Raw genomic sequence first — 27,032 nt, forward strand, 5'->3', positions numbered from 1 at the left:
CAACAAAACTATAATCGTTTGGGATCACATGTACTTATGCTTTAAATATACCAAAATATGTCGCATTTTCTAAAATGCAAGTAAACATTGTATTACATAAACAGTTCTTTATAGCAGTCTCCAGCCTCCTTACTGAATAACTTATCTATAGCTGTTTGCAATACCGACCATTGTCTGCCAAAGTCCAGTTTCTCAGCTGCTAAGTAAATAGTAATCGCTCACACGCACTGATTGCTGTTATTTAACATCAGAGTACACTAGCGTGCGGCTACTTCGGCCTGTGCGAGCTGATTGGATGGGGCCGTAGAATGTCATCGCCTGTTCAGTTATAAGGAAGTGGTAGATAGGCTTCCTCCTATCTGTGAGAATATATTTTATTCCTTCCAAATTCCGTTTCGTTCCATTTAAACGGTGTTCACATAGTTACTGCTTTTATATGGGCATTCATCCCCCCCTACGTTTTATTTATTCGTATATCACGTGACGTCCCTTTAAATTTCCCCAGACCCATCCCCTTTTGTATTTATTAGATTTTAACGTAATGCTCGGGGAAAGAGATGAATTTTGAGGGTAGAGCTTTCAGCTTGATATTTATTATTTTTACTGGTTTGTCGCGGGTTTCAAACAGTAAACCCTCATGTGGAGTTAGCGGCTGCTCCCCAGGGCCACCTGTAGTATTGGGTAAGTTGCTTTGTGTTGTTTCTGTGTTCGAATAGAGATCCAGTATTGCAAAGTAAATGTTTTCATGGATATGCCCTACATACTGAGTTTCTGTCCATGTTTTCAATGATGTATTACAACTATTTTTAGCTCCACTAGAGCACGTATTGCTTCATCCAGTTTTCTGTGTTTTTGTAATCTGATATGGACCGATTGATAAACAAATCTGCATCCAACGAACATCGGAAATGAAATTGCTTGTTAGAAGGATGACTATAAAAATCGGTGTGTGTGTGTGTGTGTGTGTGTGTGTGTATACATTTTTTTTTTTTTTTTTTTTTTCTGGTGGCGTTTTTTTTTTTTTTTTTGTTTTTTTTTTTGACAGAGGCCGTATTTATGTACAAAGCATTAGCTTAATGACTCATTCTTGTAAATTAGCCAGTGAGCCATTATTTCATTATAAAATCGTATAAAAAAAAAAAATAGTTTCTGGAAATCTTGTTAATGAAGGGTATCTCATTCTAAAGGGATCACCACAGCACTGTGGAATGCAGAGCCGCTACAGTAAATGTATTTTCTATAGTCAGCTGTTTGGGAACTGATAAATACAATGAGGTAGATTTATGAATCAATATTCTGAAAAGTCATTATTTTGATTGTTAGAATTGAAGTGATCTAAAAGGTGGTGGCTTTTCTTTCTTGTACATTTTTACAGAATTCCCATTTAAGTAGAATTCTAAATTTAGTGTCGCGGGAAAAGAACAAGCTAAAAAATACTCTTCTGTCGCAAGAAATTTGTTGGAAAATCCATAAACCCGTTGGGTCACCAGGAAAAAAGATGATATATTCATGAATGCCATTTAGGAACCAAAAAAGCAACAGAAGGGGTCCTAATTAATGAGTTAAAAACAACCAGTTTACATATTTACCCCTTAAGGACTGAGCCAAATGTACACGTTGTGAACAAAACAAAACGTAAACAAAACCTGGCATTTGCGCTATATGTCTGTCCAACCGTAATTCACCGCTTTCATATTAAATGCACCCACCCTTATTATATATCATTTTATTCAGGGGAAACAGGGCTTTCTTTTTATATCAAATATTTAGCTATGAAACATAATTTAATATGAAAAAAATGGGAGAAAATAAGAAATTTTGTTCTTTTTTTAGTTCTACATGACATTTTAACCGTCAATGTCATAATACTGTTTGCTTTTACTGCAATAAAATACACATATTTGTATTCAGCAAAGTCTCACGTGTGATACAGTACCCCCTATGTCCAGGTTTTATGGTGTTTCGGGAAGTTACAGGGTCAAATATAGCACGTTACATTTGAAATTGAAATTCGCCAGATTGGTTACGTTGCCTATGTAGACTGTATAGTAGCCCAGGAATTAAATTTACACCCATAATGGCATACCATTTGCAATAGTAGACAGCCCAAGGTATTGCAAATGGGGTATGTCCAGTCTTTTTTAGTAGCCATTTGGTCACAAACACTGGTCAAAGTTAGCGTTAGCGTTAGTATTTGTTTGTGTGTGAAAAATGCCAAAACCGCCAATTTTGGCCAGTGTTTGTGACTAAGTGGCTACTAAAAAGACTGGACATACCCCATTTGCAATACCTTGGGTTGTCTACTATTTCAAATGGTATGCCATCATAGGGGTAATTTTCATTCTTGGGCTACCATAGGGTCTCAAAGGCAACGTAACCAATCTGGCGAATTTTAATGTGAAAAAAATGAAACACAAGCCTTATATTTGACGCTGTAACTTTTGAAAACACCATAAAACCTGTACATGAGGGGTACTGTTGTACTCAGGAGACTTCTCTGAACAAAAATATTTGTGTTTCAAAACAGTAAAAAGTATCACAGCAATGATGGGGGTGGGGGGTTCTCGATCAGGGTCAGAAGAAAGGTATTATGGCATTCGGAGTCTTTGGCAAGATGCTATCATTTTGGCCTACAAGTCTTGTAAAGTTGCTCCTGCACCTCATTTAAAGGTTAATTCCACAAGGGCAATGGCCACATTGCCTCTAAGGGATTTTCAACTCCAGCTCAGATTTCCAAGACGCCGGCAAAATACTAAAGCAGTTGCGTGGTTTGACGTGCACATCAAGCAATGCACAGGGCACCATTGGCGCTTCCCGTCAGTCACTCGATGGCGAAGGCTGAGCTTAGCGTGAGGACATCACGTCACCTACTCACGTTGAGCTCCATCCTCATCGTCAAGTGACCTAGACCCCTCCCCCACCCCCTTCCCCCCCAAATGTGGACTTCAAGCCGAGCTGAAGGGCAGCAAACTTTGTTTGATTGCCATTGACTTCCTTTTCTTACATTTGACATAATTGCTGTGTTACACAATATTTGCTTTAGCTAACCCTGAAGATGGTTGCAGTGTACATTAAATACAATCTTATGTTTGTTTTGAAGTAGTTTTACGACTTTTGAAAAGCCCTTTAATTTTAGTTTACTAAAGCCTTCTGGCAGCATGAAAACTTAAATCTATGGTTTGAATGTTCTTAACTTTCAAAGACATTTGTAAATCTGTCAGTTATTTTTTTTTCTATTTAATTAAAAAGTGCTTATTCATAAAATCTTAATCAACAAAAACCATAGTCCTTTATATATGTGTTGAATTGGCTTTTAAACCAGAGGGACGGGGTGCATGGAGGCTACGGGGTAGTACATGGGAGGTGCACAATGTTGTTTTGCCGCAGGTGACTATAACCCTGATTACACCCCTATTTGCTGACACGATATGGTGAAGAGTCACTTCACTATTGAGCAAACTTAACTTACAGGAAATGTTCAATGCGGGCAAATAAAATTGACTTGCGTAGTGTAAGCAGGCAATGTGTGCGCAAAGCAAACCTCCAAAAAGTTACTTCATTACCTTTGCTTTGCACTCACACCCTGCACACAGTATTCATACCTTACAATGTTCACTCACACCTTGCATTCTTTCCCAACTACAAATACTGCTCAGAGCGTTCACATTCTGACAGCAACTTATTTTGAAGGCGGTAGGACGTGAATGAACATTTCTTGCCCACAGTCACCTGTAAATATCGATCGTCTAAACTAATATTCAAGCCCACACACATCTGGTTTAGCTAAAAAAAAAAATATATATATAATTTTTTTTTTCTAGGAGCTGACCTCAAAATGCAAACAGAAAATAAACAAGGGGGGGTGGGAGGGGGGGCAAATGAAAACATCCAGTCTGGTACACCATGGGTGACATCACATTTAGCATCAGTATGCTATAAGCCATATACGTAGGCATGTTCCATTAACCTCTAGTCGTTCCTGTATTAGTCATGTTCTGTCCTGCCTACTTGGGCCAATCTTAATGACATAGTTCTGTGCCTGTGTTTAGGCTACCTTGACTATGTGCATGGGCTACCTAGCTGTGGGAGGGCCAGCTACCGGTGTGGGTTTGAATTGGGCTGCCGTATTAGTTGCATTCCTTGTGCGGTATAAGATGATTTGTGACCTGTATGTGCCTTTGCTTGTGTAGGTCGGATCATGGTACACTTCTAATAACTTTCCCAATTATGGCCATTGGGCCGGTATTGTCCCTGTATCGGGTGATGGAATGTCTGACCTCCGGGCTAGTATTAGGCCATCTCTGGAGTATCCAAGAACTCTACTTGCTAGCCTTCTCTCCCGTCATTACTGCTTTCCAGTATGTAGGACATCTCGTTAACTGGACACCTATACTACATCAGTTTTTTTTTAATATCCTGCATTTACCAGGTTCTGGGCTAAGTATCCTGGGGGATTGTTTGCATTTGGATAAAGGTACGTAATGGGTCCCAAATCTGGCTGTGTTGGCCTTCATATTTGGGATGGGCGCTAAGAGTATGATATATATATTCAGGAGAAAAAGGCATTCTTGTGTGGATACGTTTCCAGAACTTTTGGATCGCTGGGCATTGCCACCATACATGTGTCGTGTGCGCATTATGTTGGTGACTTCTCCAGCACTCATCTGGGGCGTTATAGTGAAGTTTATGAATTTTCGCGGGCGTGTAGTGTCATCACGTAATGCGTTTGTAGTTGCTTTCTTGTGTGCCTAAATTACTAGACCATGTATGTGCCCTTAGGAGAATTGCTTTCCACTGACCCGGAGTGATCTTCACCCGTAATTCCTCCATCTTGCTCAAGGCAAAGTGCGGTATGGCCTGGGAGTTTGCTTCTACCAGAAGAGAGTACATAGTTGATAGGATTTTTCTTTTTAATGTGTTCCTGACATGTTAGTTCAAATTTCGTGAGGTCCCTAAGTTGAGCATGGTGTAAGTGTTGGGTGCCCATAGCTGTCTGGTCAGGCATCAGTTGTGAAATGGTTTTGATCTCATTCTCCTGTATCATGTCTTGACGCATCAGTACTTGAGTGTCATGAAATGAGCGGACGTTTGTACCCGATCACCCCTCTTGAAACAAAGGGTTGTGAGTGAGTGGGTACTGCGGAGATGGGTGTGGGGATATGCCTGCGAACTGTCTGGTTGTGTCCCAGACTCTAAGAGTGGCAGAAATGGTCGGGTGGTGTTTGAGACGTATGTATATGCGGCCTTTTTCGTGCCATGGAATTGTGTGTATGGAGATCTCGAGAAATGTGCCTTCAATCTTAACCCATTGTGTGTTCATGTTGGTATTTGTCCAGTCATAAATCCTGGAGAGGTGGACGGCCTGATGATATTTTTCCACATTAGGGAGGCCCAGACCCCCTTCCGAGCGGGGCCTAGTGAGGAGTGAATAGGCCAATCCAGGGCCGCTATGTGACCACATGAATGTTGTGAGGAGTTTCCAAACGGACTCAAAGAACATTTTGGGGAGGGATATGGGAATTGTTTATAGCAAGTACAAGATCTGAGGAAGAATATTAATTTTAATAATATTGAGCCGTCCGAACCAGCCAAAAAGTGGTTTGTGCCACTTTTTCCAAGTCATTTGTGATGGCCGCCAATAGCGGTGGAAAGTTTGTCTCAAACAACCGTTCCAGTCGTCTGGGGAGGTGGATCCCTAGATATTTAATGTTTAAAGTCCGTCCACTGGAAGCTCTGTGTAAGTGCTGTGTTTTTATATATTTTTCGGCATCGATCGCGAGGAGCGTAGTCTCATTTTTGGACTTTCCCGCCCAGTGAAGCAGATTGACTTATTTTGGTGGTGTTGGTTTTGGCCTCTCTCCCTCGCACAAAGCCCGATTTGATCTGGGTGGATCAGTTCCGGTAACCATGCCTTTAATCTGTTCACGTGAAGATTTTCAGGTCAGTATTAATTAACGATATGGCTGATAGCTTCCACAGTTGGCGTGGTCTTTACACGGTTTCGGGAGTAATGCTATGGTGGCTTCCAGGGCAGTCTTAGGGTGGGAGATTTCAATAGAGAGTTGAACTCGGTCGTAAATGGTTCAATCAGAGTCTCAGACATTAGCCTATATGTATTTGCCCGTAAACCATCTGGGCCTGGGCTTTTGCTCAAGGGCAGGTACTTAATTGTCTGTCGTACTTCCCAATGAGCTATGGGGGTATCTAGGGAGTCATGGACATTGCGGGGAATGGTGACTTTAATTCTCTTTTCTATGAAATCCTGAATTTCCTGGGTCGGGGGTGGTCTGTCGCGTAGGTTATATAGTTGTGTATAAAAGTCGTTAAAGGCTTTAAGGATATCGGCCATCATGTGAGTTTGTGTGCCATTATGTAGATTAATAGAGGGAATAAAGGTGGATTGTGCAAGCAGTCGGCCGCATTTGCCTCCTTGTGCGTAATATGTGTGTTTGGTCATTCGCAACTTGCGAACAGATCTGAGGTGGAGTAGTGTTTTTAATTCCGACCTCTTGGCCATCAAGAGCTTATACAGGCCCAGGGATTTGTCTCCAACATGTTGTATTTCTAATGACTTAATATCTTCCACTAGGCCTGCCACACAAGCGCTCTTTCTTTAAATGATGTCCAACAAAAAAAACTCTAGCTGCACCACAGTGTGAACATACCGTATATACTAGAGTATAAGTCAACCCGAATATAAGTAGAGACCCCTAATTTTACCCCAAAAAACTGGGAAAACTTATTGACTCGAGTATAAGACTAGGGTGGGAAATGCAGCAGCTACTTGTAAATTTCTAAATAAAATTAGATCCACCAAAAATGATATTAATTGAATATTTATTTAGTGTGTGTGTGTGTGTATAATGAATACAGTGTGTGTGTGTGTGTGTGTGTGTGTGTGTGTGTGTGTGATGCAGAGACTTGGTGGGGGGTTGGCATTTTTTATTTTTTATTCTTTTTTTTTTTTATTTTAATATTTAACTTTGTATTTTTTTTTATTTTTTATTTTTTTGTCCCCCCTCCCTGCTTGTTAGCTGGCCAGGGAGGGGGGCTCTCATTCCCTGGTGGTCCAGTGGCATTGGCTGTGTAGGAGGGGGGTTGGCAGTGAGCTGTAACTTACCTTTCCTGCAGCTCCTATCAGCTCCCTTCTCTCACCTCCATTCCGGTCAGCTCCCATGTAAGTCTCGCGGTGTGACTGCCGCGCGGAGCGTTGCCACTGTAACCTGTGGCAACGCTCTGACCCCGCGGTTCTCGCAAGATTTACAGTGGAGCTGACAGGGCAGCTGACCGGACCAGAGGTGAGATAATGGAGCTGACAGGAGCTGCAGGAAAGGTAAGTTACAGCTTTCTGCCAGCCCCCAACAGGACCGCCGGGCTTGTAATGAGCAATGTAAGTTGCCATAATACAGATATTGACTCGAGTATAAGTCGAGTGGGGTTTTTTCAGAACGAAAAACTCGACTTATACTCGAGTATATATGGTACATCACCAAACTATGCAGTTCATCAGAGTAAAGAGTTAATCTATTTTTTTTTCTTTTTTGCCAACATTGTATCTTTCACTGAGTATTCTGTATGTAATGTCATATTTTGAACATTCTCTTTTCTTATAATATTCGGGTTCAGTATTGTAATGTCTATTTAATGTTTAACCACAGTTCCAGGTGACCTGGGGAACCAACTGGAAGCAAAGTTGGATAAACCTTCAGTTGTGCATTATATGTGCTCAAAGAAGACTGATTATTACTTTACTCTTTGGCTCAATCTCGAGTTGCTGCTTCCACTAGTTATTGACTGCTGGATTGATAACATCAGGTGAGAACCTTCTAAATAGAGATTGTGAACCTCTTCTTTATTAAAAAAACAACAAAGCATATAATGCAAAGTAACAATAATATTTAATAAATTGGACCAGAGGAATATAATGCCCTTTTTCCCTCTCTAATAAATAATTTATTAAAAGCAAATAAAATCCAATATTTAAAACCATACTGTTCACCTCAACGGCTTCACCCAAGGAATGGAAGAAACTTATTTTAGTGATGTCTTGGTGACCTGCTACTTCAGAACAGTTCTTGTGAGACATGCCTTTTAATTGGTTCCAATGCCAATGAATAGTTTGCCAATAGGACTGCAAGGAGAAGCTTGGCATTATGCCTTGATAAAATAAAGCAGGAGGTCAGAATAAGGTGAAGTTTTGATGGAAACTGGAAGTTTATGATTTAATAGGATGTGGTGATCTTAAGCAGGTCAGATATGAGACTTTGGCCAGAGTTAGCATCAGGATCTTTATTGGTGAGTTTGGACATATTAAATGAACTGGAAATCCTACAAATGAAATTATAGGAAACAGAGAGAATATAAATAAAGGGGTTTAGGCAATATGCCTCAAATAGGTTATAAACAGGATGTACATAAATAATAAGAAAACCTAAAGATAAAAGTATAGCGTGAAATAGGACAAATAAAACAGACCAATAAGGTTTCAGGCAAAGAATAAGTTTAGTGAATCAGCCCCCTGTTGGAAGGAATACTGATCAACTAGGAAAATAACACCTTGCAATATTACTTTGTAGCGAAGTCCAGATTGGTGTTATGCAGGTTGGTATAATGCAGATAGTTGGGTGGTATAAATAAGGTTGGCAAGATAAAGCAGGATAGTTGCGTAGTTCAGGCTGGTATTGAGCAGGTTTGGAAATAAAGCAGGATTGAAAAGTGGTTGAAGCTGGTTGATGATATTGATCAGGTTGGTTTTCAAAAAGGTTAGCAAGAAGGTAAGTCCCGGGGCGTACCTAGAGCATTTGGCACCCGGGGCGGGTCCTATTTTTGGCACCCCCCCTTGCCTCCCCTCCCCCCCCCCCCCCCCCCCAACTTTAAATATAAAAACAACCAAAAATGTTTTTATGTATTTAGCACTAAGCAGTGTTTGTGTGTTTGAATGTATGCATGTTTTTGTATGGAGTATATGTGAGTGAATGTAGCGGTGTGTTTGTATGTAGTGTTGGCGTTTGATTGCAAGCATGCATTTGTGTGTTGTGTGGTATTTGAATGCAGTGGTATGGTTATATATAATGGTGGGGTTTGTATGTAGTGTTGACGTTGAAATGCATGAGTATATTTGTGTGTAGTGTTGGCGAGATTTTTAGATGTCTGCACATATACACATACACACATGCAGATACATATACATATTTAAGGACACCAAATAAGGTGCTATCTGCTAAACAGCACCCTCATTTGGCATCTTTAAACATGGATATCTCACATAAGGGCACCAATTCAGGGAATGATCTACTAAACAGCTAAAGGATTAAAAAAACGCCCTTTTCTTATTTTCAGTTGTTTAGTAGATAAAACCCTTATTTGTTATCCTTCTGTGGGATTGTAATATTTAAGGACAGGAAATAAGGGAGCTATCTACTAAACACATACGCAGAGATACACACATAATCACAGATATACACAATCACTAACCCACACACATACAATCACAGACACACAATCACATACAAACAAAAACATTACATACATACACACATTTAATAATTAAGAGGACCACCCAGTCTCCCTACCTTGCTCTAGAAGGGCTGGAGTGGATCCTCAGTCCCTGGTGGTCAGTGGTTGCTGCTGGGATCTCTGTGCTCTTTCTGCACAGGTCCATCGCACGCCCTGTAATGACGCCGAGGCCGCGATGACATCATATCCTGGCTTCCGGCTCACTGCAGGGCGAAGACCGTCAGACACAGTCAGATGCACAGAGTCCCACACACACTCACATAGTCACTCACATACAGTTACAGGCAGACAGTCAAACACGCAGGCAATCACACAGGCAGACAGTCACACATACACACACAGATTCACAGGCAGTCACACACACAGTCAAAGACAGTCACACCCAGTCACACAGACAATCACAGGCAGGCAGTCACACACACAGTCAAAGACAGTCACACCCAGTCACACAGACAATCACAGGCAGGCAGTCACACACACAGTCAAAGACAGTCACACAGACAATCACAGGCAGGCAATCACACACACAGTCAAAGACAGTCACAATCACAGTTACACACAGCACACTCTCTCTCACTTACAGTAAGCTTGGGCTGGAGAAGCAGTGGATCCAGTCCCTCCTGTGCTGTAGTTGGACTCCTTCCTGCTTCCCCTCTGTGTGCAGCAGTATGAGGCTGCATGTAGCTCCGCCCCCGCATCCGGCTTGGCTCCGCCCCACGGCCGACCTGGCTCCGCCCCTCAAATCTCCATGCAGGTTTCCTGCTCCTGCTGCCAGCCCCTGCGTGTGAGCTGTGTCGGTTGCTATGGCAACCGGTGCAGCCACACAGCTCACTGACCCCCAAGCCTGGCCAGCCCTGGTGGCACCCCCCCTGCCTGATGGCACCCGGGGCGGACCGCCCCCCCTTAGTATGCCACTGGGTAAGTCCATAGGAACGATTACAGGAGCAGGAACAGAAGTCTTTTTTGGATGACCATCAACTTCCTTGCAAAGGCCCCGTTGTGTGCCGGGTGTAGCATTTTGTAGGAATCCTAATTAATCCAGGCAGTTGAGGATGATGAAGGCAAGTTTCAGACCTAGATGCCACTAGTGGTAAAACATAGTCAGTGCAGGAACTTTGTTTTAAAGAAACAGAATAAACTAAACATAATTCTTGGTCATCGGGATAGGATCCTGACACAGGATCCGGTTTGATTCTTTTTAAGATCTTAAACTGATCAGAAAGGGAATCGGCTATGCCCATTTCCACTGTAGTAAACCACCTCCGTTCATGTTTGGGCAGAACTCATTAGCTATGAGTGTCCATTGGCATTTCTCAGAAAATGAATTCTGACAAACCATGGATGGAATTGATATATCTAATGTGGAAAGGGCACTTCTGCTTTAGTCATATCTGTGAAGACTGAATAATGGGCGCCTGAAGGAGTCTGGTAAGTGTCAAACTCTTTGACTGTTAATTGTGAGACGGCACCTGGGAGCCCTGGCACCATAACAAATACAGCACACTGTCTCTAGATTCATCCCCATAAAATACTAAAACAAATCTTCTAAACAATGAGGCAGCAGTTTCTATTCACTTTTCTGAGTGGCGGCTTCTTCTTTTCTCAAGTGTTAGATGTCACATTCCTGCCACAAATAAATACAGCAGACAAAGCATCATATGTTTGGGATTGAAAGAGGATGCAGTTATGCATGATTTGTCACGTAAATATGATTTGTCATTGCCACCTTTGAAGCTATAATAGCTACCACTCTTCTGGGAAGGGTTTCCACAAGATTTTGGCAATGTTTCTGTGGGAATTTGTGCCCATTTATCCAGTAGAGCATTTGTGAGATCAAGCATGGATGATGTTGGATGAGAGAGCCTGGCTCAGAAATCTTTGATCTCACCAGCTGGAGCATTGCTGTGCGACTGGGTCCCTGACTGTCTCAGACCCCTCAGTGTATTTCCAATGTGCCAGAGTGGTTAGTCTGCCTCTGATCCTAACTCAGTACTATGCTTAAATTCACTATGCTATTCAGAACATTTCTCCCCCCCCTCCCCCCCCAACAAATGTTTGTAAATGCAGACTGCATGGTTAGGTGCTTTGTTTTATACACCCATGGGTCTGATTGGAACTCGTGAATTCAATAAATAAAAAGGTGTGTCCCAATAATTTTGTCAATATAGTGTTTTTCTGTCTATATCAGCCAGGTAAAGACTGAGAGCAGAAGGAGTCTACCGCATGTTTAACTCTGTCTAGGCACCCATTCTCCTTACACCTGCAACATAAGGATTTACCTAAACTGCAATAGGAATTTCGATTTGTCTTGATTTGGTACACTTTATGCATTTTTACAATAATATGTGCTAAAAATGCATAAAATTTATTTTGTTCAATGCAGAGCAATTTATAGTGGACTTTTGAGACAGGTACCTGCTTTTAATCTATTATACGATTTTGTTGACTTCCTTTTAGATTGGTTTTCAACATGACCAGCAAAACCACAGCTCCTCCTGAGGGTGTAGATATCAGGGTTCCAGGATTTGGACAAACCTACCCCCTCGAATTTCTTGATCCTAGCAAAAGATCTGTGGGTGAGTAATGTATAACCGTTTATGTTAAAAATACACTGCACATGTATCCCCTTCCCCCCTCCCCCCTCCCCCTCGTTAAGATCTAAATAAAAGATCAGGTAAAAAGAAGATGGGAATGGATTGAAATAGACGTGATCGGTACAAGCAAGTGTAAGTATACGAGCGTAAATCACAGTATCAACTTTAGACTTATCTAACTGTCTAAGTTTTGGTATCTGTTTTGATGTGTATACTTTATATTAAAGGGACACTATAGTCACCAAAACCGTTTTTGTGTATAGATCATGTCCCTGCAGTCTCACTGCTCAATTCTCTGCCATTTAAGAGTTAAATCACCCTAGTCACACCTCCCTGCTTGTGACTTGCACAGCTTTCCTAAACACTTCCTGTAAAGAGTCATCTAAAGTTTATTCTTTCTTTATTGCAAGTTATGTTAAATTTAGATTTTCTTATCCCCTGCTATGTTAATAGCTTGCTAGACCCTGCAAGAGCTTCCTGTATGTAATTAAAGTTAAATTTACAGAGGAAGAGATACAATTGCTTAAAGGAACACTATAGGGTCAGGAACACAAACATGTATTCCTGACCCTATAGTGTTAACACCACAATCTAGTCCCCCTGGGCCCCTCATGCCTCCATAAATATAGCAAAATCTTACTGTATTCAAACCAGAAGCTGTAACTCTGCATGCTGTTAGACTCAGAAAAACAAACAGTCTGTTGACATCATCAGAAGTTGTAGCCTGATCCAATTACAGTGCTTCCCCATAGGATTTGCTGAGACTAACAAAGAGGCAGATCAGGGGCAGAGCCAGCATGATTCAAACACAGCCCTGGCCAATCAGCATCTCCTCATAGAGATGAATTGAATCCATAAATCTCTGAGGAAAGTTCAGTGTCTGCATGCAGTGGGAGGAGACACAGTGCTGCCCTGTGCTCTGCTGACAGCAGATCTGTGTGGATTGAGGAGTTTTATGCCTCAATCAACTCGGAAGTCCCTCTGGTGGCATTCTGAGTGACTGCAACTGGAGGTGTTCCTAGCTTTCAATGTAAACACTGTATTTTCTCAGAAAATACAGTGTTTACATGAGAGAGGATGCAGGGAGCTATAGTTCTCACCTGAACAACCTCATTAAGCTGAAGTTGTTCAGGTGACTATAGTGTCCCCTTAAGATAAATTACATCTGATTGAAAGTGATACCCTTTTTTTTTTTTTTTTTTTTTATATGCAGGCTGTCAGAGTCAGGGGAGTTGTAACTCCTAAATGGCAGTGAAACATGAGAAGCATGATCTATACACTAAAACTGCTTCAGCAAGCTAAATTTGTTTAGGTGACTATAGTGTTCCTTTAAGATCTGTAAAGGAGTCAAGTACAGGATGAATACCTAAAATCATGAGGCATATAAATTACAAGATTAGTAGTGCAACTGCTTAGTGTATTATTGTATAATGCATTAGTCTGTCTGCTCAATCTGTTGCATATAAGAGGTTAAATATCCGCATCACACGTTACATTCTTGTGATACTTGTATTCCACCAACCGCAGGGTGGAGAAAAACTGACTAAGCTGGCTCTGTAGACCATATAAAGCCTTCTAATTGCTGGTGTTTTTACTTGCATTAGGCTGCAGCAGTTATCGTGCATCTCTGAAAATAGTGTGTGTATATGAATATCTCTGGAATAATTATCTATCTCTCCAAGGCAGCATACATGAGATCCCTTCTCTCTAAAGCAACAATTGCCTGTAACTATTAGCCATATTATAAAATGTCTAATCCTAATGTAATGTTATGACATTATGTTCATTCTGTTTTTCTGACTTACCGGTATCCTATTTTACAGGATAGCTCTAACCTTTGTGTCTCTTTTGTACTAATTGATATTTTGTTTGCTCATCTTAGGTTACATGCTAATCTAGGTTGTGGGGGGTGTAAGGAAAGTCTCAAGTCCATAAAGTTCAACCTTTAGACACCTCTTTTTTATGCTGTTTAGCCAAAAAGAGCAGTAAATTCAGTTTTGAAGCAATAGGCATTAGTGCCACAAAAAGTAAACAGATTCCTTGAATATTCTTTTGTTTAAAACAATAAATAAATAAAAAATCCTTATTTTTAAAATACATAAATTAACATCTACAGAATCTGATCTGACAACATTCCACAAAATTTTGTAGTCCGATGTAATATCATTATTTAAAAATGGTGCCTCGTATTGCACCACATAATCCATGTGGGGTTTTACCATTTATTTGAAGAGGCAAAATTATATTTTGTTTATGACTTTGTAGCGGAGCTCCTATACTTAAAGTTCTGTCCGAAATGAGTTCCAGAGAATTACAACTAGGTCCGCCAAAGAACTAATGGCTTATTCTGACTCCCTGGAACCTGATTGATCTAGTCTTTAGAGAATTTTTTAGGCATACAAGGCAGGTCCTGCCACAGACTCAATATCACATTTTTTATGTGACCGTGTCTGCAATGGCAAACAGACATTTTGAACACTGTTGTGGTGTTTGTTTTTCTATAGTTCTTCCCAAGTATTTTTGATTTAATGTTATTCCAAATTCCACCCCATTTAATGTCGGTGGAGCTTCTGGCATTATTCCAAACCTCATAGCTTGCATTGGTATTCAGATGGATATAGTTTTATTTATATTAAAGTGTGGACGGGGAAGATGCCAGTTAAAAGTTGTGGGCTGCAGCATCTCTCCACCATTTTTTGGGTCTGTTTTAAATGCCGTAGGAGATGCACTTAACTTATCAGGGTTATTTAATGTGAAAAATTAGCTAATTTTGACAGTGGCAGAGTTGGAGTTTGTTTCCATATACATCCTGATTTTAAAAAAGTTACATAAATTGAACATAATTATGTAATCTGTATTTAATAAAATGGCTAAAATAACTTTTTTTTTTATTCATTTATTTTAAAAATATCTTTAGGTATATACTTCTTCACTTTGGTGGAGAATATGGTGCAGTGGGGGTACACGCGTGATAAAAATATGAGAGGTGCTCCGTACGACTGGCGCAAAGCTCCAAGTAGGTCAAATGGCTGAATATTGACAATGTTTATAGCAATTTTAATTTCTAATAATGTTAAATATAAAACAACATGAGCTAGCAAAATGCCTCTCCTCAATTTCTCTCATGCTTTTAAAGGGGACACTATAGTCACCAGAACTACAGCTTATTTCATTTGTTCTGGTGAGTAGAATCATTACCTTTAGGCTTTTTGCTGTAAACACTCTCTTTTCAGAGAAAATGCTGTGTTTACATTACAGCCTAGTGATAACTTCACTGGCCACTCCTTAGATGGCTGTTACAGATCCTTCCTGGGTCATGGCTGCCTAAAATGCATCCGAACATTCAGGGTCTCCACCCTCTGCATGCAGACAATGAACTTTTCTCATAGAGATTCATTGATTCAATTCATCTCTGTGAGGAGATGCTGATTGGCCAGGGCTGTGTTCGAATCATGCTGGCTCTGCCCGTGATCTGCCTCCTTGTCAGTCTCAGCCAATCCTATGGGGAAGTATTGTGATTGGATCAGGCTACCACTTCTGACGATGTCAGCAGACTGCTTTTTTTTCCTGAGTCAAACAGCATTCAGTTCTACAGCTTCAGGCTTGAATACAGTAAGATTTTTCTATATTTATGGAGGCATGAGGGGCCCAGGGGAGTAGATGGTGGTTTTAACCCTATAGGGTCAGGAATACATGTTTGTGTTCCTGACCCTACAGTGCTCCTTTAAGTGTGGTGTGTTTTTTTTGTTTTTTTTTGTTTTGCATAAAAGATAATACATTCCAATAATGTCAAGTATACAGTATAAAAATGTGTCACAGGTACCATCAGAAAGTACAGGTACTGAAAATTTGATATACAAATTGCGACTGTAATGTGTGTGTGTGTGTGTGAAACAAACAAAACAATGTTCTCGCTCCATGTTCAATTTTATGCAAACCTTTAAAGGGTTTGCCTGGAAAACAATGTCCCCCCTCCCACCTACCCCCAATCCTCGGTTACTGAAGGGGTGAAAACCCCTTTAGTCACTTACCTGAGGCAGCTCTCCTCCTCTGCGCCGCTCCTCCTACTGTCTCCGTCGGCCGGTGGGCGAGACTGATCCGCGCATGCGCATTGGTGCTCCCCATAGGAAAGCATTGAAAAAGAATTTCAATGCTTTCCTATGGGGAAATGAGCGACGCTGGAGGTCCTCACACAGCGTGAGGACGTCCAGCGACGCTCTAGCAAAGGAAATCTTTGCCATGATTCAGGAAGTGACCTCTAGTGGCTGTCTAGTAGACAGCCACTAGAGGTGGAGTTAACCCTGCAAGGTAATTTTTGCAGTTTATAAAAAACTGCAATAATTACATTTGCAGGGTTAGGAGTAGTGGTAGTTGGCACCCAGACCACTCCAATGAGCAGAAGTGGTCTGGTTGCCTGGAGTGTCCCTTTAATGTATGTTACATTACAATGTTATGCATCTGTTACAAATTCCACTGTATCACTGATACCTTATTAAAAACCCCAAGAATAAAAAAAAAGTGTCACAGGTAACACATACCAAAATATGTTTCACGCTGTGTGAGGACCTCCAGTGTTGCTAAAATCCCCATAGGAAAGCATTGAAAGCCTTTTCAATGCTTTCCTATGAAGAGGTATAATGCACATGCGCGGCATTGCAGAGCATGCGTATTAGGTCTCCCCCGCCGGCATCTGACCCCATCAGCAACCAGGGATGGGAGGTGGGAGGGAGAGGGGACCTGCAGTGCCAGGAAAATGGATTGTTTTCCTGGCACTGGAGTGTCCCTTTTAAGTAGCATGTTTAGTGAGAGCTTGATTGCCAAACTATCAAGAGAAAACTGCCACTGGACAGCAAGAGTAATCTTCAGAAGATATTCTATGTGAGCATGTTATTAAACTAAAATAACTGGAATTATTCACAAAGAAATCAAATAAAATAAACATTTCTGTAGAGGGGGTCTGTGGCCCATGCAGCTGATGCCTGTGGTGGAAGAGCCACTGCCACTAAGAAACTTGAGTCCAGCCAATCTGAACGGGTCGCCCCATCGGCCTTAAGCTTAAATACAATCCAGCAGTATCCAACGTCAAGACCTGGTACTTGTGACCCCTCCCCCCTGCTCTCAAACACTATTTTGGAACCCTTCAACTGGGCAAGCTGTGTGGGGGGATATTAACCTAGTTGGTTTGCAGCCTAGGCAAGAAGTTTCATGTGATTAACCTATCCCTTGCAGTCCCAAGGTTACCATACTATTCCCCTTCATATCTGTAAGATACCCTGGGCATTATATGCAATATGTACCAGTCTAGCAGATGCTGTATTAGCCGCAGTTGGGATAATGTTTTTTTTTTTTTTTTTTTTTTTTTTTTTTTATTAGATGAGAACAAGGAATACTTTGAGGCTCTTCGGAAACTGGTGGAGAGTATGTATGAATCGTATGGAGGTCCTGTAGTAATGATTGCACACAGCATGGGGAACTTGTACACACTCTATTTTCTCAACCATCAGACTCAGGAATGGAAAGATAAATATATCCATTCTTTTGTGGCTCTTGGTGCCCCATGGGGAGGTGTAGCTAAAACACTCCGTGTTCTTGCTTCTGGTAAGTTAAGATTCTACATTTGAATTGTGTGTAGATTGTTTGTTTTTCTCTCTATCCCTCTGTGTTTATGTATATTGATGCTAAAAATTGAGCAATATTTGATTCATAGATATGAAACATGCATTATAAAAAAAAAAAAGTATTCCATTGAGTGGCTCTGGAGACCTCATAATAAACTACAAGACTGAAGGTTGTGACATATCTGAGTGCTACACTAATAGCGTGGTGTCCCTCACTGCACAGTGTCCCCAACATAATGTAATACAGTTTTCATAGACCAGTATGGCATAACTTACCCAGCAGCTTGAGATCTCAAAATCGAAGTTTTCAAAGGAAGGAAAACCATTGATAGGGTTTCGAGGGACTTCTTAAATGATTGAAGACTAGGGGAGAGTCTGACAAGGGTAGGCAGGCTGTTCCAAAGGTAAGGATCGGCCCATGAGAAGTCTTGCAGGTGTGAATTTGCAGTTAGGGTGCGAGCAGCAGTTAGAAGTCGCCAGTAGAGCGGAGAGACCGAGAGAGGGCATACCTATGAATCAGTGAAGAAATGTAAGTGGGGCTAGAGTTGGTTAGCGCTTTATAGGTAATGGTTAGTATTTGAAATTGACACCTGTAGGGGACAGTAAGCCAGTGTAAGGAAAGACAGAGGGGTTGAGGTGTGAGAGGAGCGACAGGAGAGAAAGATTAGCCTGGCAGCAGCATTCCCCACAGATTGTAGGGGGGGGCGGGGGCAGGCGGTACGGCTTCTGGGGAGACCAATTGGGAGAGATTTACAGTAATCAATGCGAGAGATTACTAGAGCGTGCACAAGCTCCTTGGCATGGAAGTCCAGCAGTGTTCGCGAGGTTGAGTAGCCGATTTTGGTTCCATGCACTCGACGACCAAACACCGCTGGGTGTTCGTGAGCAAAGATGGCCAACGCCACATATTCGGTTATATGACTGGCCACCCATTAAATCATTAGAGTTCTGCAGTTTCCCCAATGTTGCCAGTTGTTAATTGGAGACACACAACTCTGTTGTGTGGTCTCCCATTCAGCATTTTATTCGTTGCATGAACAATGTATCCCAATCTTATTTGTGAAACCGGCATACGAATGTCCATAGTCTTTACAGGAAAATTAGACGAATGGACCCAGTCTTTTAGATGATAAAGTGGATAGTTTTGCCACAGGAGGATCTGTGTTATGAGGAGGAAAAATAAGAAACTCTATTTTAGAGAGATTGTTTCAGAAAGCGGGAGGACATCTAGTCAGATAGAAATGCAATTGGTGACACGTTGTAAACTGACTTACTGGGTGAGGGTAATACATGCCACATGTACGGTAGGAGGTCGAAGTTTATTTGATGTAAATTTACAGTCAATTGAAATACGCAAGTTAGTTGGTTTTATGTAACGTGCAAAAGACCAAGCCAAAAAAAGTCACAGTTTTTACAGTTCGTTACAATTTATCTGGATATTGGCTCCAATATTTGTTCTTACCCTAGGTGCCCATCACAGGAAGGGGCACCTCTGAATAAGACGGTAAGTCTTTACTGTGGTCAGGCCTCTTTGCCTAAACCCTCATTCTGCCAAGCCAGGTTGCAGCACAGTTGTCAGTCCCTCTATTGTTGCTCCATGGGGGAATTGGAGGCAACCCAGGATTTGGACCCATAGGCTTTAGCTATTGCACATAAGTCTACTCCCCTCCCTTTCCTTACATTATGACCCGTTTAATGCTGACGCTTGCATGTTAAGCTAGTAGTTGTCAATCCCATACTATATGGGCAATTTATATAGGCTAAGGCTACAAATAAGGTTTTGCTCCTACAATGTAATAGGTACAGCAAACTGTGTTGCATGTGTATGCATTGTTTATATTAATATTTTTCATATCATGTTATGCACTTAATTGATAGCAAACTTCCAGTGTACCCCCAGGCTGAGACTATGGGACAAACCTCTGCAAGTTTTCTTCCCAGCCATATTCTTTGTGAACAATGCAAAGCTTTTTTTTGTATATACTTTATTTCTGTAGCTGAGCTGCAATCCTGAGACCAACGAAGTGCTGCTTAGTGAATATAGTCCATTCCTTTAGTAATTGGATGTCACACAGTTCTGGGAGTACAACTGACTTTATTGAGCCAAACTCTGCCTTTTATGCACAGACCCCAGGAACGGGTCTCCATACAATAGTGTCTGGGAGATAATTGAGTCAAGGTCCGGTAAGTTAATCATCTCCTGGATACAGAGAGCCAAACCTAAAAAAAACCCCATAAAAGTACCCCAAAACAGTTAAAACACACAGGCACCCCACATGTCATACATCCCCAGATAGCTCTTGTCCGAGCGCCCAAGTTGTCTAAATAGTGCCTGGATTCATATGGAATTGAACAATTGCCACCGGGGTAATGTTTTGACCGACCGCACACGTGGACAAAGCCCAAAATAGTTCCAGAGCGAAAGTGGTCTTAGCTGGTCAAATATCAGGGAGCTCCTGTGGTCTAACAAAGGTAGCGATTTGTTCCTGGCTCTCTGGGAACGATTGTTCCTCATAGTCCAGAATACCATTCCTCTAATTAGAGCTCTCCTGGCAGGTCGGCAAGTGCATCATCATACTGTGTCAAAATGACCGGGAACCGCAAAGTTACATAGCCAATTTAAGTTCCATAGCAGTTGCGGCCAAACTACTGACAGGGAGCGAGTGTTCGGATGTATTCGGGAGAGTGAAGGTATAGAGCCAGGGTAACATAGTTTGTTCAAAGAAATCAAAAGGGGGAATATTGGCAACCGAATGGGGATAGGACCGCATCCGCCACAATTTTGTTTTCTTGTTTGACTATCGTTGGTGTCTCATACTACCCTAAAACTTTAACCATTTAACTTTACACAACCCTAAGTTTAACCATTAACTCTACACTTACACTAACCATAACCTAAAAATATAATGTAATAAAACAACCAAATGTGGCAGACCACTTATGGCAACCCAGTGTCACCGCCAACGCTCTCTTTTCCCCTCCGAAGTATCCCATTCAGCGCAATAGCCGGTGATTATAGCTCAGCAGAGTAGCTGTAGTTTATAGCAGTGTTTTTGGCTCTTCCTCCCCCCCCCCCCCTCCCATACATTAGCCGAGACTTAATGCTGGGAGAAGAACTGTTTTGTCCAATACGATCATTTATGCATGGACTCAAAGCATGGAATCCCTATTCAACAACAAATGATCCTGCCCTGGTGCCTCTGTGTCTGGGAGATAATTGTGTTATCTCTTTCTAAATGGATTCTCACGGACACAGAGGGTACAACACAAAAAAAACATGAACCACAACACTTTTTTTTTTTTATCTGAGCATCCCAAGTTGGCAAAACAGTGCTCGGATCCAGATTTGACTGGCCCTTCACAATATCCATGCCCAAAAAAGTTCCATGACGAATGGGGTTTTGGCAGGTAAAAATATCATGGGCACTCCCAACGCTATCGGGAAGCAATTGTTCCCCTTAGTCTCTTGTAACTCCCCTCCAAAGAGCGCTCAACTGGCTGCTCAAGAAGTGGGTAAAAATGGAGGTAGAATTTGAGCGGGTATTGAGCATAGTTGCAGTGGGGCCAGAGCTCCATTAAATTGTGAGTAAGTACCTATGTATGCACGTGATTCAATATTTAGTGAGGGAATAAATGAGCATGATTTGCTTGACATGACTTTTAATTGTGAGATTTAAGATAATACTTTCTGTTTCAGGTGATAATAATCGTATTCCAGTAATAAGTTCCCTTCGGATCCGTGACCAGCAACGCTCAGCTGTATCAACTAACTGGCTTCTCCCATATAACAACACTTGGCCTCCTGACAAAGTTTTTGTTAGGACTCCAACCACCAACTACACACTGAAAGACTACCAGAAGTTCTACAGTGACATTGGTTTTCTGGATGGTTGGGTAATGAGGCAAGATGTAGAGGAACTGATTTCATCACTTACCCCTCCAGGGGTGGATATTTATTGCCTCTATGGCACTGGTGTGGACACACCTGATTCATTTGTCTATGATTCTTTTCCTGACAAAGACCCCAATATTATTTTTGGACCAGGGGATGGGACTGTTAACTTACAAAGCGCCTTGCAATGCCAAAGATGGAAAAATCAACAGAAGCAGAAAGTATATTTGGTGGAGCTTCCAGGGAATGAGCACATTGCTATGATGTCAAATTTTACTACGATCTCTTATGTCAAACGTGTACTTTTTGGAGTCTGAAATAATAGAATAATAGAATAATAGAATGAAAGTTGTCAGGTTTTAGTAATCTATGAAGATTTGTTTAAAGTTATGTCTTTCAGCTTTGTGTTGAGAGATACATAAGCATATGTGGTTCTAAATACTTGCCAAAAAATCATCCACTGTTAGAACTGGGCTTGCAAATGTTAGAACAATTAATATTAACAATTAATATTAATTGACCCATATGGCAATCATCCTACCTAGTCCATGATCACAGCCCAGCCTTCCTTTGTTTTCTAAAATATAAATTGTCTTGTAACAAAACAATAAGCAAAAGTAAACTGAGGCAGCTGGGTTGACTTCAAGCTAATGGTTATAAACCGAAATCCAGGAATATAAGTACCGTAGGTATGCAGAATAGGAACACATCTACTTTTCTACTTGTATGATCGAGTGTAGGATAACTTTTATATAAGTTTCAAGCCAATTACTAAGTGACCTCAATTTTCAAAAGTTGTCTGGGAACCCTTTTTTAAATACCCCTTACTCATGCTATCTCTTGTTGTGAACTGAGGCAGCAGTCAAGACACAGTCATCTTGCTAAATACGCTAAGACTTGCATCACTGAAATGTCATCCTCTGTTTTGGTTTTTTTCACCTCCCTGGGAATCTGTCATCCACAGCATTCTTCCATTTGATGATTAAAGACTAAACAATAGGCTTTTTTTTCAGGGGACAGACATTACTGTCTTTTGTGACCTATCCCTTCACTGCTGACAGGGACATGGTAAACCCTTTTCAGAAATACTTCCACTTTCTAATACTCTATTGCATTGCGCCTTGTGCAGCAGATGTAAGCACCCTTAAAACTTTCAGTACATTTGATGAATGCACGTGTCCAGTATGCACATTTTGTCAACTTATCAGTGAATGCAGAATAATGAATTGCCTATTAATGCTCATTTACCTCTGATACCCAGAGAGCATGAACAATAGGCGGTCAATGTTGTAGATTAGCAAGTATTTCACATACAGTCATGGGAGAAAGAAATTGCACCCTCTTTGAATTAAATGCTCCTACATATCAGAACATTAGCCGTCGGACAGATGGCTTCACATCTGACTCTAGAATACTTTGGTATACAGATGAGTTCATGGTCGACTTAATGACTGCAAGGTTCTCAGGTCCTTTGGCTGCAAGACTATCCCAAAGCACCCCTCCACCACCTTGCTTGACAGCTGGTATGAAGTGTTTGTGCTGACATGCTGTTTGTTCTCCAAATGTGGCGTTTTGGATTATGGCAAAACATCTCCACTTTGGTCTCGTCTGTCCAAAGGCATTGTTTTAATAAACATTGGTTCATTCAAATGCAACTTTGAAAACCTAAGCCATGCTGCCATGTTTTAGAGAGAGTCTTTCTCCTAGCAACACAAACCATACTTTCTCTAATAATGTACTATCTTGAACTTTAACATTTAAAATGCTAACTGAGGCCTGTAGAGGCTGAAATGTGTAGTTCCTCCTTGGCATTGAGTTAGCACACACCTGAATGCTCCATACCAGAAAACTGCTAAAACTTTGGCTTTTATGGAGTTACACTTGCTAATAATCAATTAATCAAGGGCATTTGATTAGCAGGACATGTCTGCTACTTTGCTTAATTCATATGGAAGCAGTTGGGGTGTAGCTAGTTTTTCACTCATGGCTTTATGGCATTTTGGCTTTATTTTAGTTAAATCATGACTCATGACACGGTGTAATATGTCATGTGTTGTTTTTCATCCAAGCTTGTATTTACCTAATTTTAAGATGTGCTAAGGAACAGATATGTTTGATCAGTAAAACTATATAATTCAAGAGGGTGTACTTTCTTGTTTCCATGACTGTATTGTCTGTTGTTGGGGTTTGCTGTATTCATTCTTTTGACATACTTTCATAGACTTATTAACTGTGTTTTGGAACTTTTTCTTTTAAATTCTTTATTTTTGTTGTGCAAGCGTTTACATACAGACTTGCGATACCACGACAGTATTGGCAAGTAGTTCAAGCATCAAACATTGTGTAATCTTGACATGGTATATGGAGTAACTGCACTTTTTTTTTTTTTAAAGTAATATACAACAGGTTAACAATACATGCTGGGTGTATCATGCGATAAGGTAAACATGCTATATCTGAGGTAGGCTAGGACCACGCTGAACTAGTGTGTCTATCATGGTGTAAGACATAACAGATTTATACTGCACGTTTGGTATCTAGACAAGAAAATATTAAATCTGCATAGATGCCTAGCTCACTGATACTGAAGAATCATGTCAGGCACACGTGGTGAAACCTCTGAGGATATGTTTCAATTATGTTATGCAATGCCTGATTGGTAAGTTTTAAGTAGTAATTATTGTTTAACATATTGGCTAGTCAAAAGCTTAGTTAGGACCACTGGAGCTTAGCACATCGTTGCCATTTAACATAGGTAGGAAAGGCAATACTGTAGCAGTGTATAGCAAGGGATACTGGATCTTAGGCGGCAAGAAGTAAAGTTAAAACTGCAGTCCCTTGTAAAGCCCGCGTAACGTTGGGCTGTAGTTGTCTCTGTGCTGGCATATAGGATGGAGTAACTTAAGACTTGTGGGCTGTGACAAGGAGACACAGTAGTCCTGCTCAATGCACAATGACATGCTTTCACAGGTGTCTAGGGTACTCATCTGGGTGGCAGTTGGGCTTCTCCTTCCAGGCTTGATTTGTAGCCGAGTTTTCGTCCCTAGACTTGCCTTGTTCTAGCTGGGTGGTCTTCTCTGCGTTCGGCTCTGTAATGCTGGCTGGTCGCGCACATGGCATGCGAGCGGCGGCCATCTTGTGGGGTGCCGCTCGGGTTTTGGAACTTTTTCAACCTCTGTTCCTTGCAAGTCTGCTTATCCAAATTGATCTCTTTCTAAAACTTTTTTTTACAAATAACACACATTTTAACTGTTGGTCAAACTTCTTGGACATGCTTCCATTCACGTTTTATGAATTAATACCTTACTGCACCACATTCTTCTCTATATTTAGGCAATTATCATTTCCCACATAAATTCAGGCAACTCAACTTTATATACACCAGAAATGCAAGATTAAAGTTGCTCATCTCAACAGCTTTACCTAATTACATTTCCTCTCATTCACAAATACACCCCTTCTCGATCAGTCAGCTCTATGACTGTCTTGTTTGTTTGAGACTGCTATCTAGCAAATTTTTCATTCACAGGACTTCTTCAGGGATAATATAGAATGTCCTACCTTTTCCAGATTGTTTTACGATGTCCCTTAAAATGCATCTGTAGGAAAGCCTATATCTTGCATAAATTCTCACTTTACACAAGTTATCCCCTTACCTGTCATCACGTCAGCTCCCACCCCCCCCTCTGCCCCCCCCCCCCCCCATATGCTGTTCGCAAATAGGACAGACTTTAGGATCTTCTCCCCCACACACACTTTTTTTTGTCATTTATTGGAAACGATTGAGTGATTTTGTGTTTCACACTATGGAGATGTTTTACATGTCGCATGCACAAAGTATCAATACGCATTGTTTGTTCAACTGCCGGTTAAATTATGACCCTTTTTGCCAAATAGACCCTGTGCATTTATCCATATAAGTTGTACTTTTGCCAGAGAATTAATTCCTGATGACTTGCTGTCATTCTTAAAATATGTCTCTAAGAGACCAGTTACTTAGTCAGCACAATCTGGCCTTATCATAAGCATACCAGACAATATAACATTTTACAAGCACAAGTGTTAAGTCAAATGAGGTCCTGAATAGACTCTAGTCCTATTGGCAAGACACTTACCAGTTACCCACTGCCAGTATCTACAAACATTCTCTGTATCTCTTTGTATGATCCATACGTGCCTTATAAATGATTATGAAACACTGCATTGTGCCCTTGGGATGAAAAGCACCACAGGATTTGGTTATTGGAACATGTCATGTATTGTATACAGACATGCACTGTTACTTGACTCATACCTGTTTGTGAATATTCTTGTGTACATTGGGCAATTTACTTTAGAAATGCAACCTTGGGTTCATTTATATACACCAGAAAATATTTGTTTGCAATGGTTGATAAAGATGTAATTTTTCAATTTCTTCACATTTTGGCTTGTATCATCTACATCTTATGGTATTTATGTACGTTAGTGCAAGCCCTTGTTTTTGAAGGATCGCTACATATTGCGTTTTAGTACAGCACTTTCTGTATGTGGAATCAGTTAGTGTTTTAATGTTTTGTTAATGTGTGTTACTGTCTAGTGACTTCTCACACAGTCTCTATCCTCTATCTACTGGTCTGCAAACAAGATAAATTACACCACAGTTTCTGCAGAGTATGGATTTGCAGCGCGTGGAAAGACGAGAAAAACATTTGCCACAGGACAACTTTCATCATTTTTAATTCCATATTGGGTAATGCTGCTGCTGTCTGTATTGGAAGTATTATACGGCCCGTAGCTCAGACTGGCAAGTCCAGTCAGATATAGTGGCACACTGAATGATTGCACTTTTTTCTTTTTTTTTAATCTTGAACACCAATGTTATTGCAGTATTACAAGGGTTTATCACAGCATTTCAACAAGAGATTGTTTTACAGGATTGTCAAAAATGTGCAGAATTACAAAAAGGGTTTTATTGTGGACAATATTGATCATTATAATAGAATGTTGGTGTGTGTGTGTATATACGTCTAAACAAATAAAACCTTCAAAAACAACAATAGGAGTGTGATTCTGTTTGTATATGTCTTGGGTTGTTAAACAAAGCATATACAGTTTTCGGTGCAAGTCGTTGGGTGAAAAGATGCAGGGTGGAGTGGGAAGGTGGAAGTGGAGGGGAGGGGGTTGTCTGTGCTAGGCTCTTTGTATGATTAGTTATACATTGCTAACATTCTACAGTACTATACATTTGACTACCAAATTAGTAATTGCAGCAAGATAAGATTGCAGTATAGGGATGGAAAGTGCTATGCCTGTATATCCACGTTTACAATCCAGGGAATAATACAAGGTAGTACATTGTCATCCATTTACAATTTTTACGCACTTTCTTTGTAGAAATGATTTGCATAACTGTTGCCAAAGGTTTCTCAT

General features: G+C 40.9%; 1 protein-coding gene across 1 annotated transcript; it reads left to right on the forward strand.

Moving 5' to 3' along the window:
- The first annotated feature begins 271 nt into the window (after positions 1-271).
- PLA2G15 (phospholipase A2 group XV) lies at positions 272-21,947 on the forward strand. The gene is made up of 6 exons (XM_063438249.1): positions 272-681; positions 7,659-7,815; positions 11,974-12,092; positions 15,028-15,126; positions 17,484-17,708; positions 21,426-21,947. The coding sequence occupies exons 1-6, from the start codon at positions 558-560 to the stop codon at positions 21,935-21,937; spliced, it is 1,236 nt and encodes a 411-aa protein (XP_063294319.1). The 5' UTR covers positions 272-557; the 3' UTR covers positions 21,938-21,947.
- The last annotated feature ends 5,085 nt before the right edge of the window (positions 21,948-27,032 follow it).

Source organism: Pelobates fuscus, chromosome 12 (assembly GCF_036172605.1).
Source record: "Pelobates fuscus isolate aPelFus1 chromosome 12, aPelFus1.pri, whole genome shotgun sequence".
Lineage (NCBI taxonomy): Eukaryota > Metazoa > Chordata > Amphibia > Anura > Pelobatidae > Pelobates > Pelobates fuscus.

What these genes read in the sequence shown, in the direction of transcription:
- PLA2G15 (XM_063438249.1), top strand. Translation starts at nt 558, where the DNA reads ATGAATTTTGAGGGTAGAGCTTTCAGCTTGATATTTATTATTTTTACT. An exon ending in AGGGCCACCTGTAGTATTGG is followed by an intron (nt 682 to 7,658) that starts GTAAGTTGCTTT and finishes GTTTAACCACAG; the next exon opens with TTCCAGGTGACCTGGGGAAC. An exon ending in TGCTGGATTGATAACATCAG is followed by an intron (nt 7,816 to 11,973) that starts GTGAGAACCTTC and finishes ACTTCCTTTTAG; the next exon opens with ATTGGTTTTCAACATGACCA.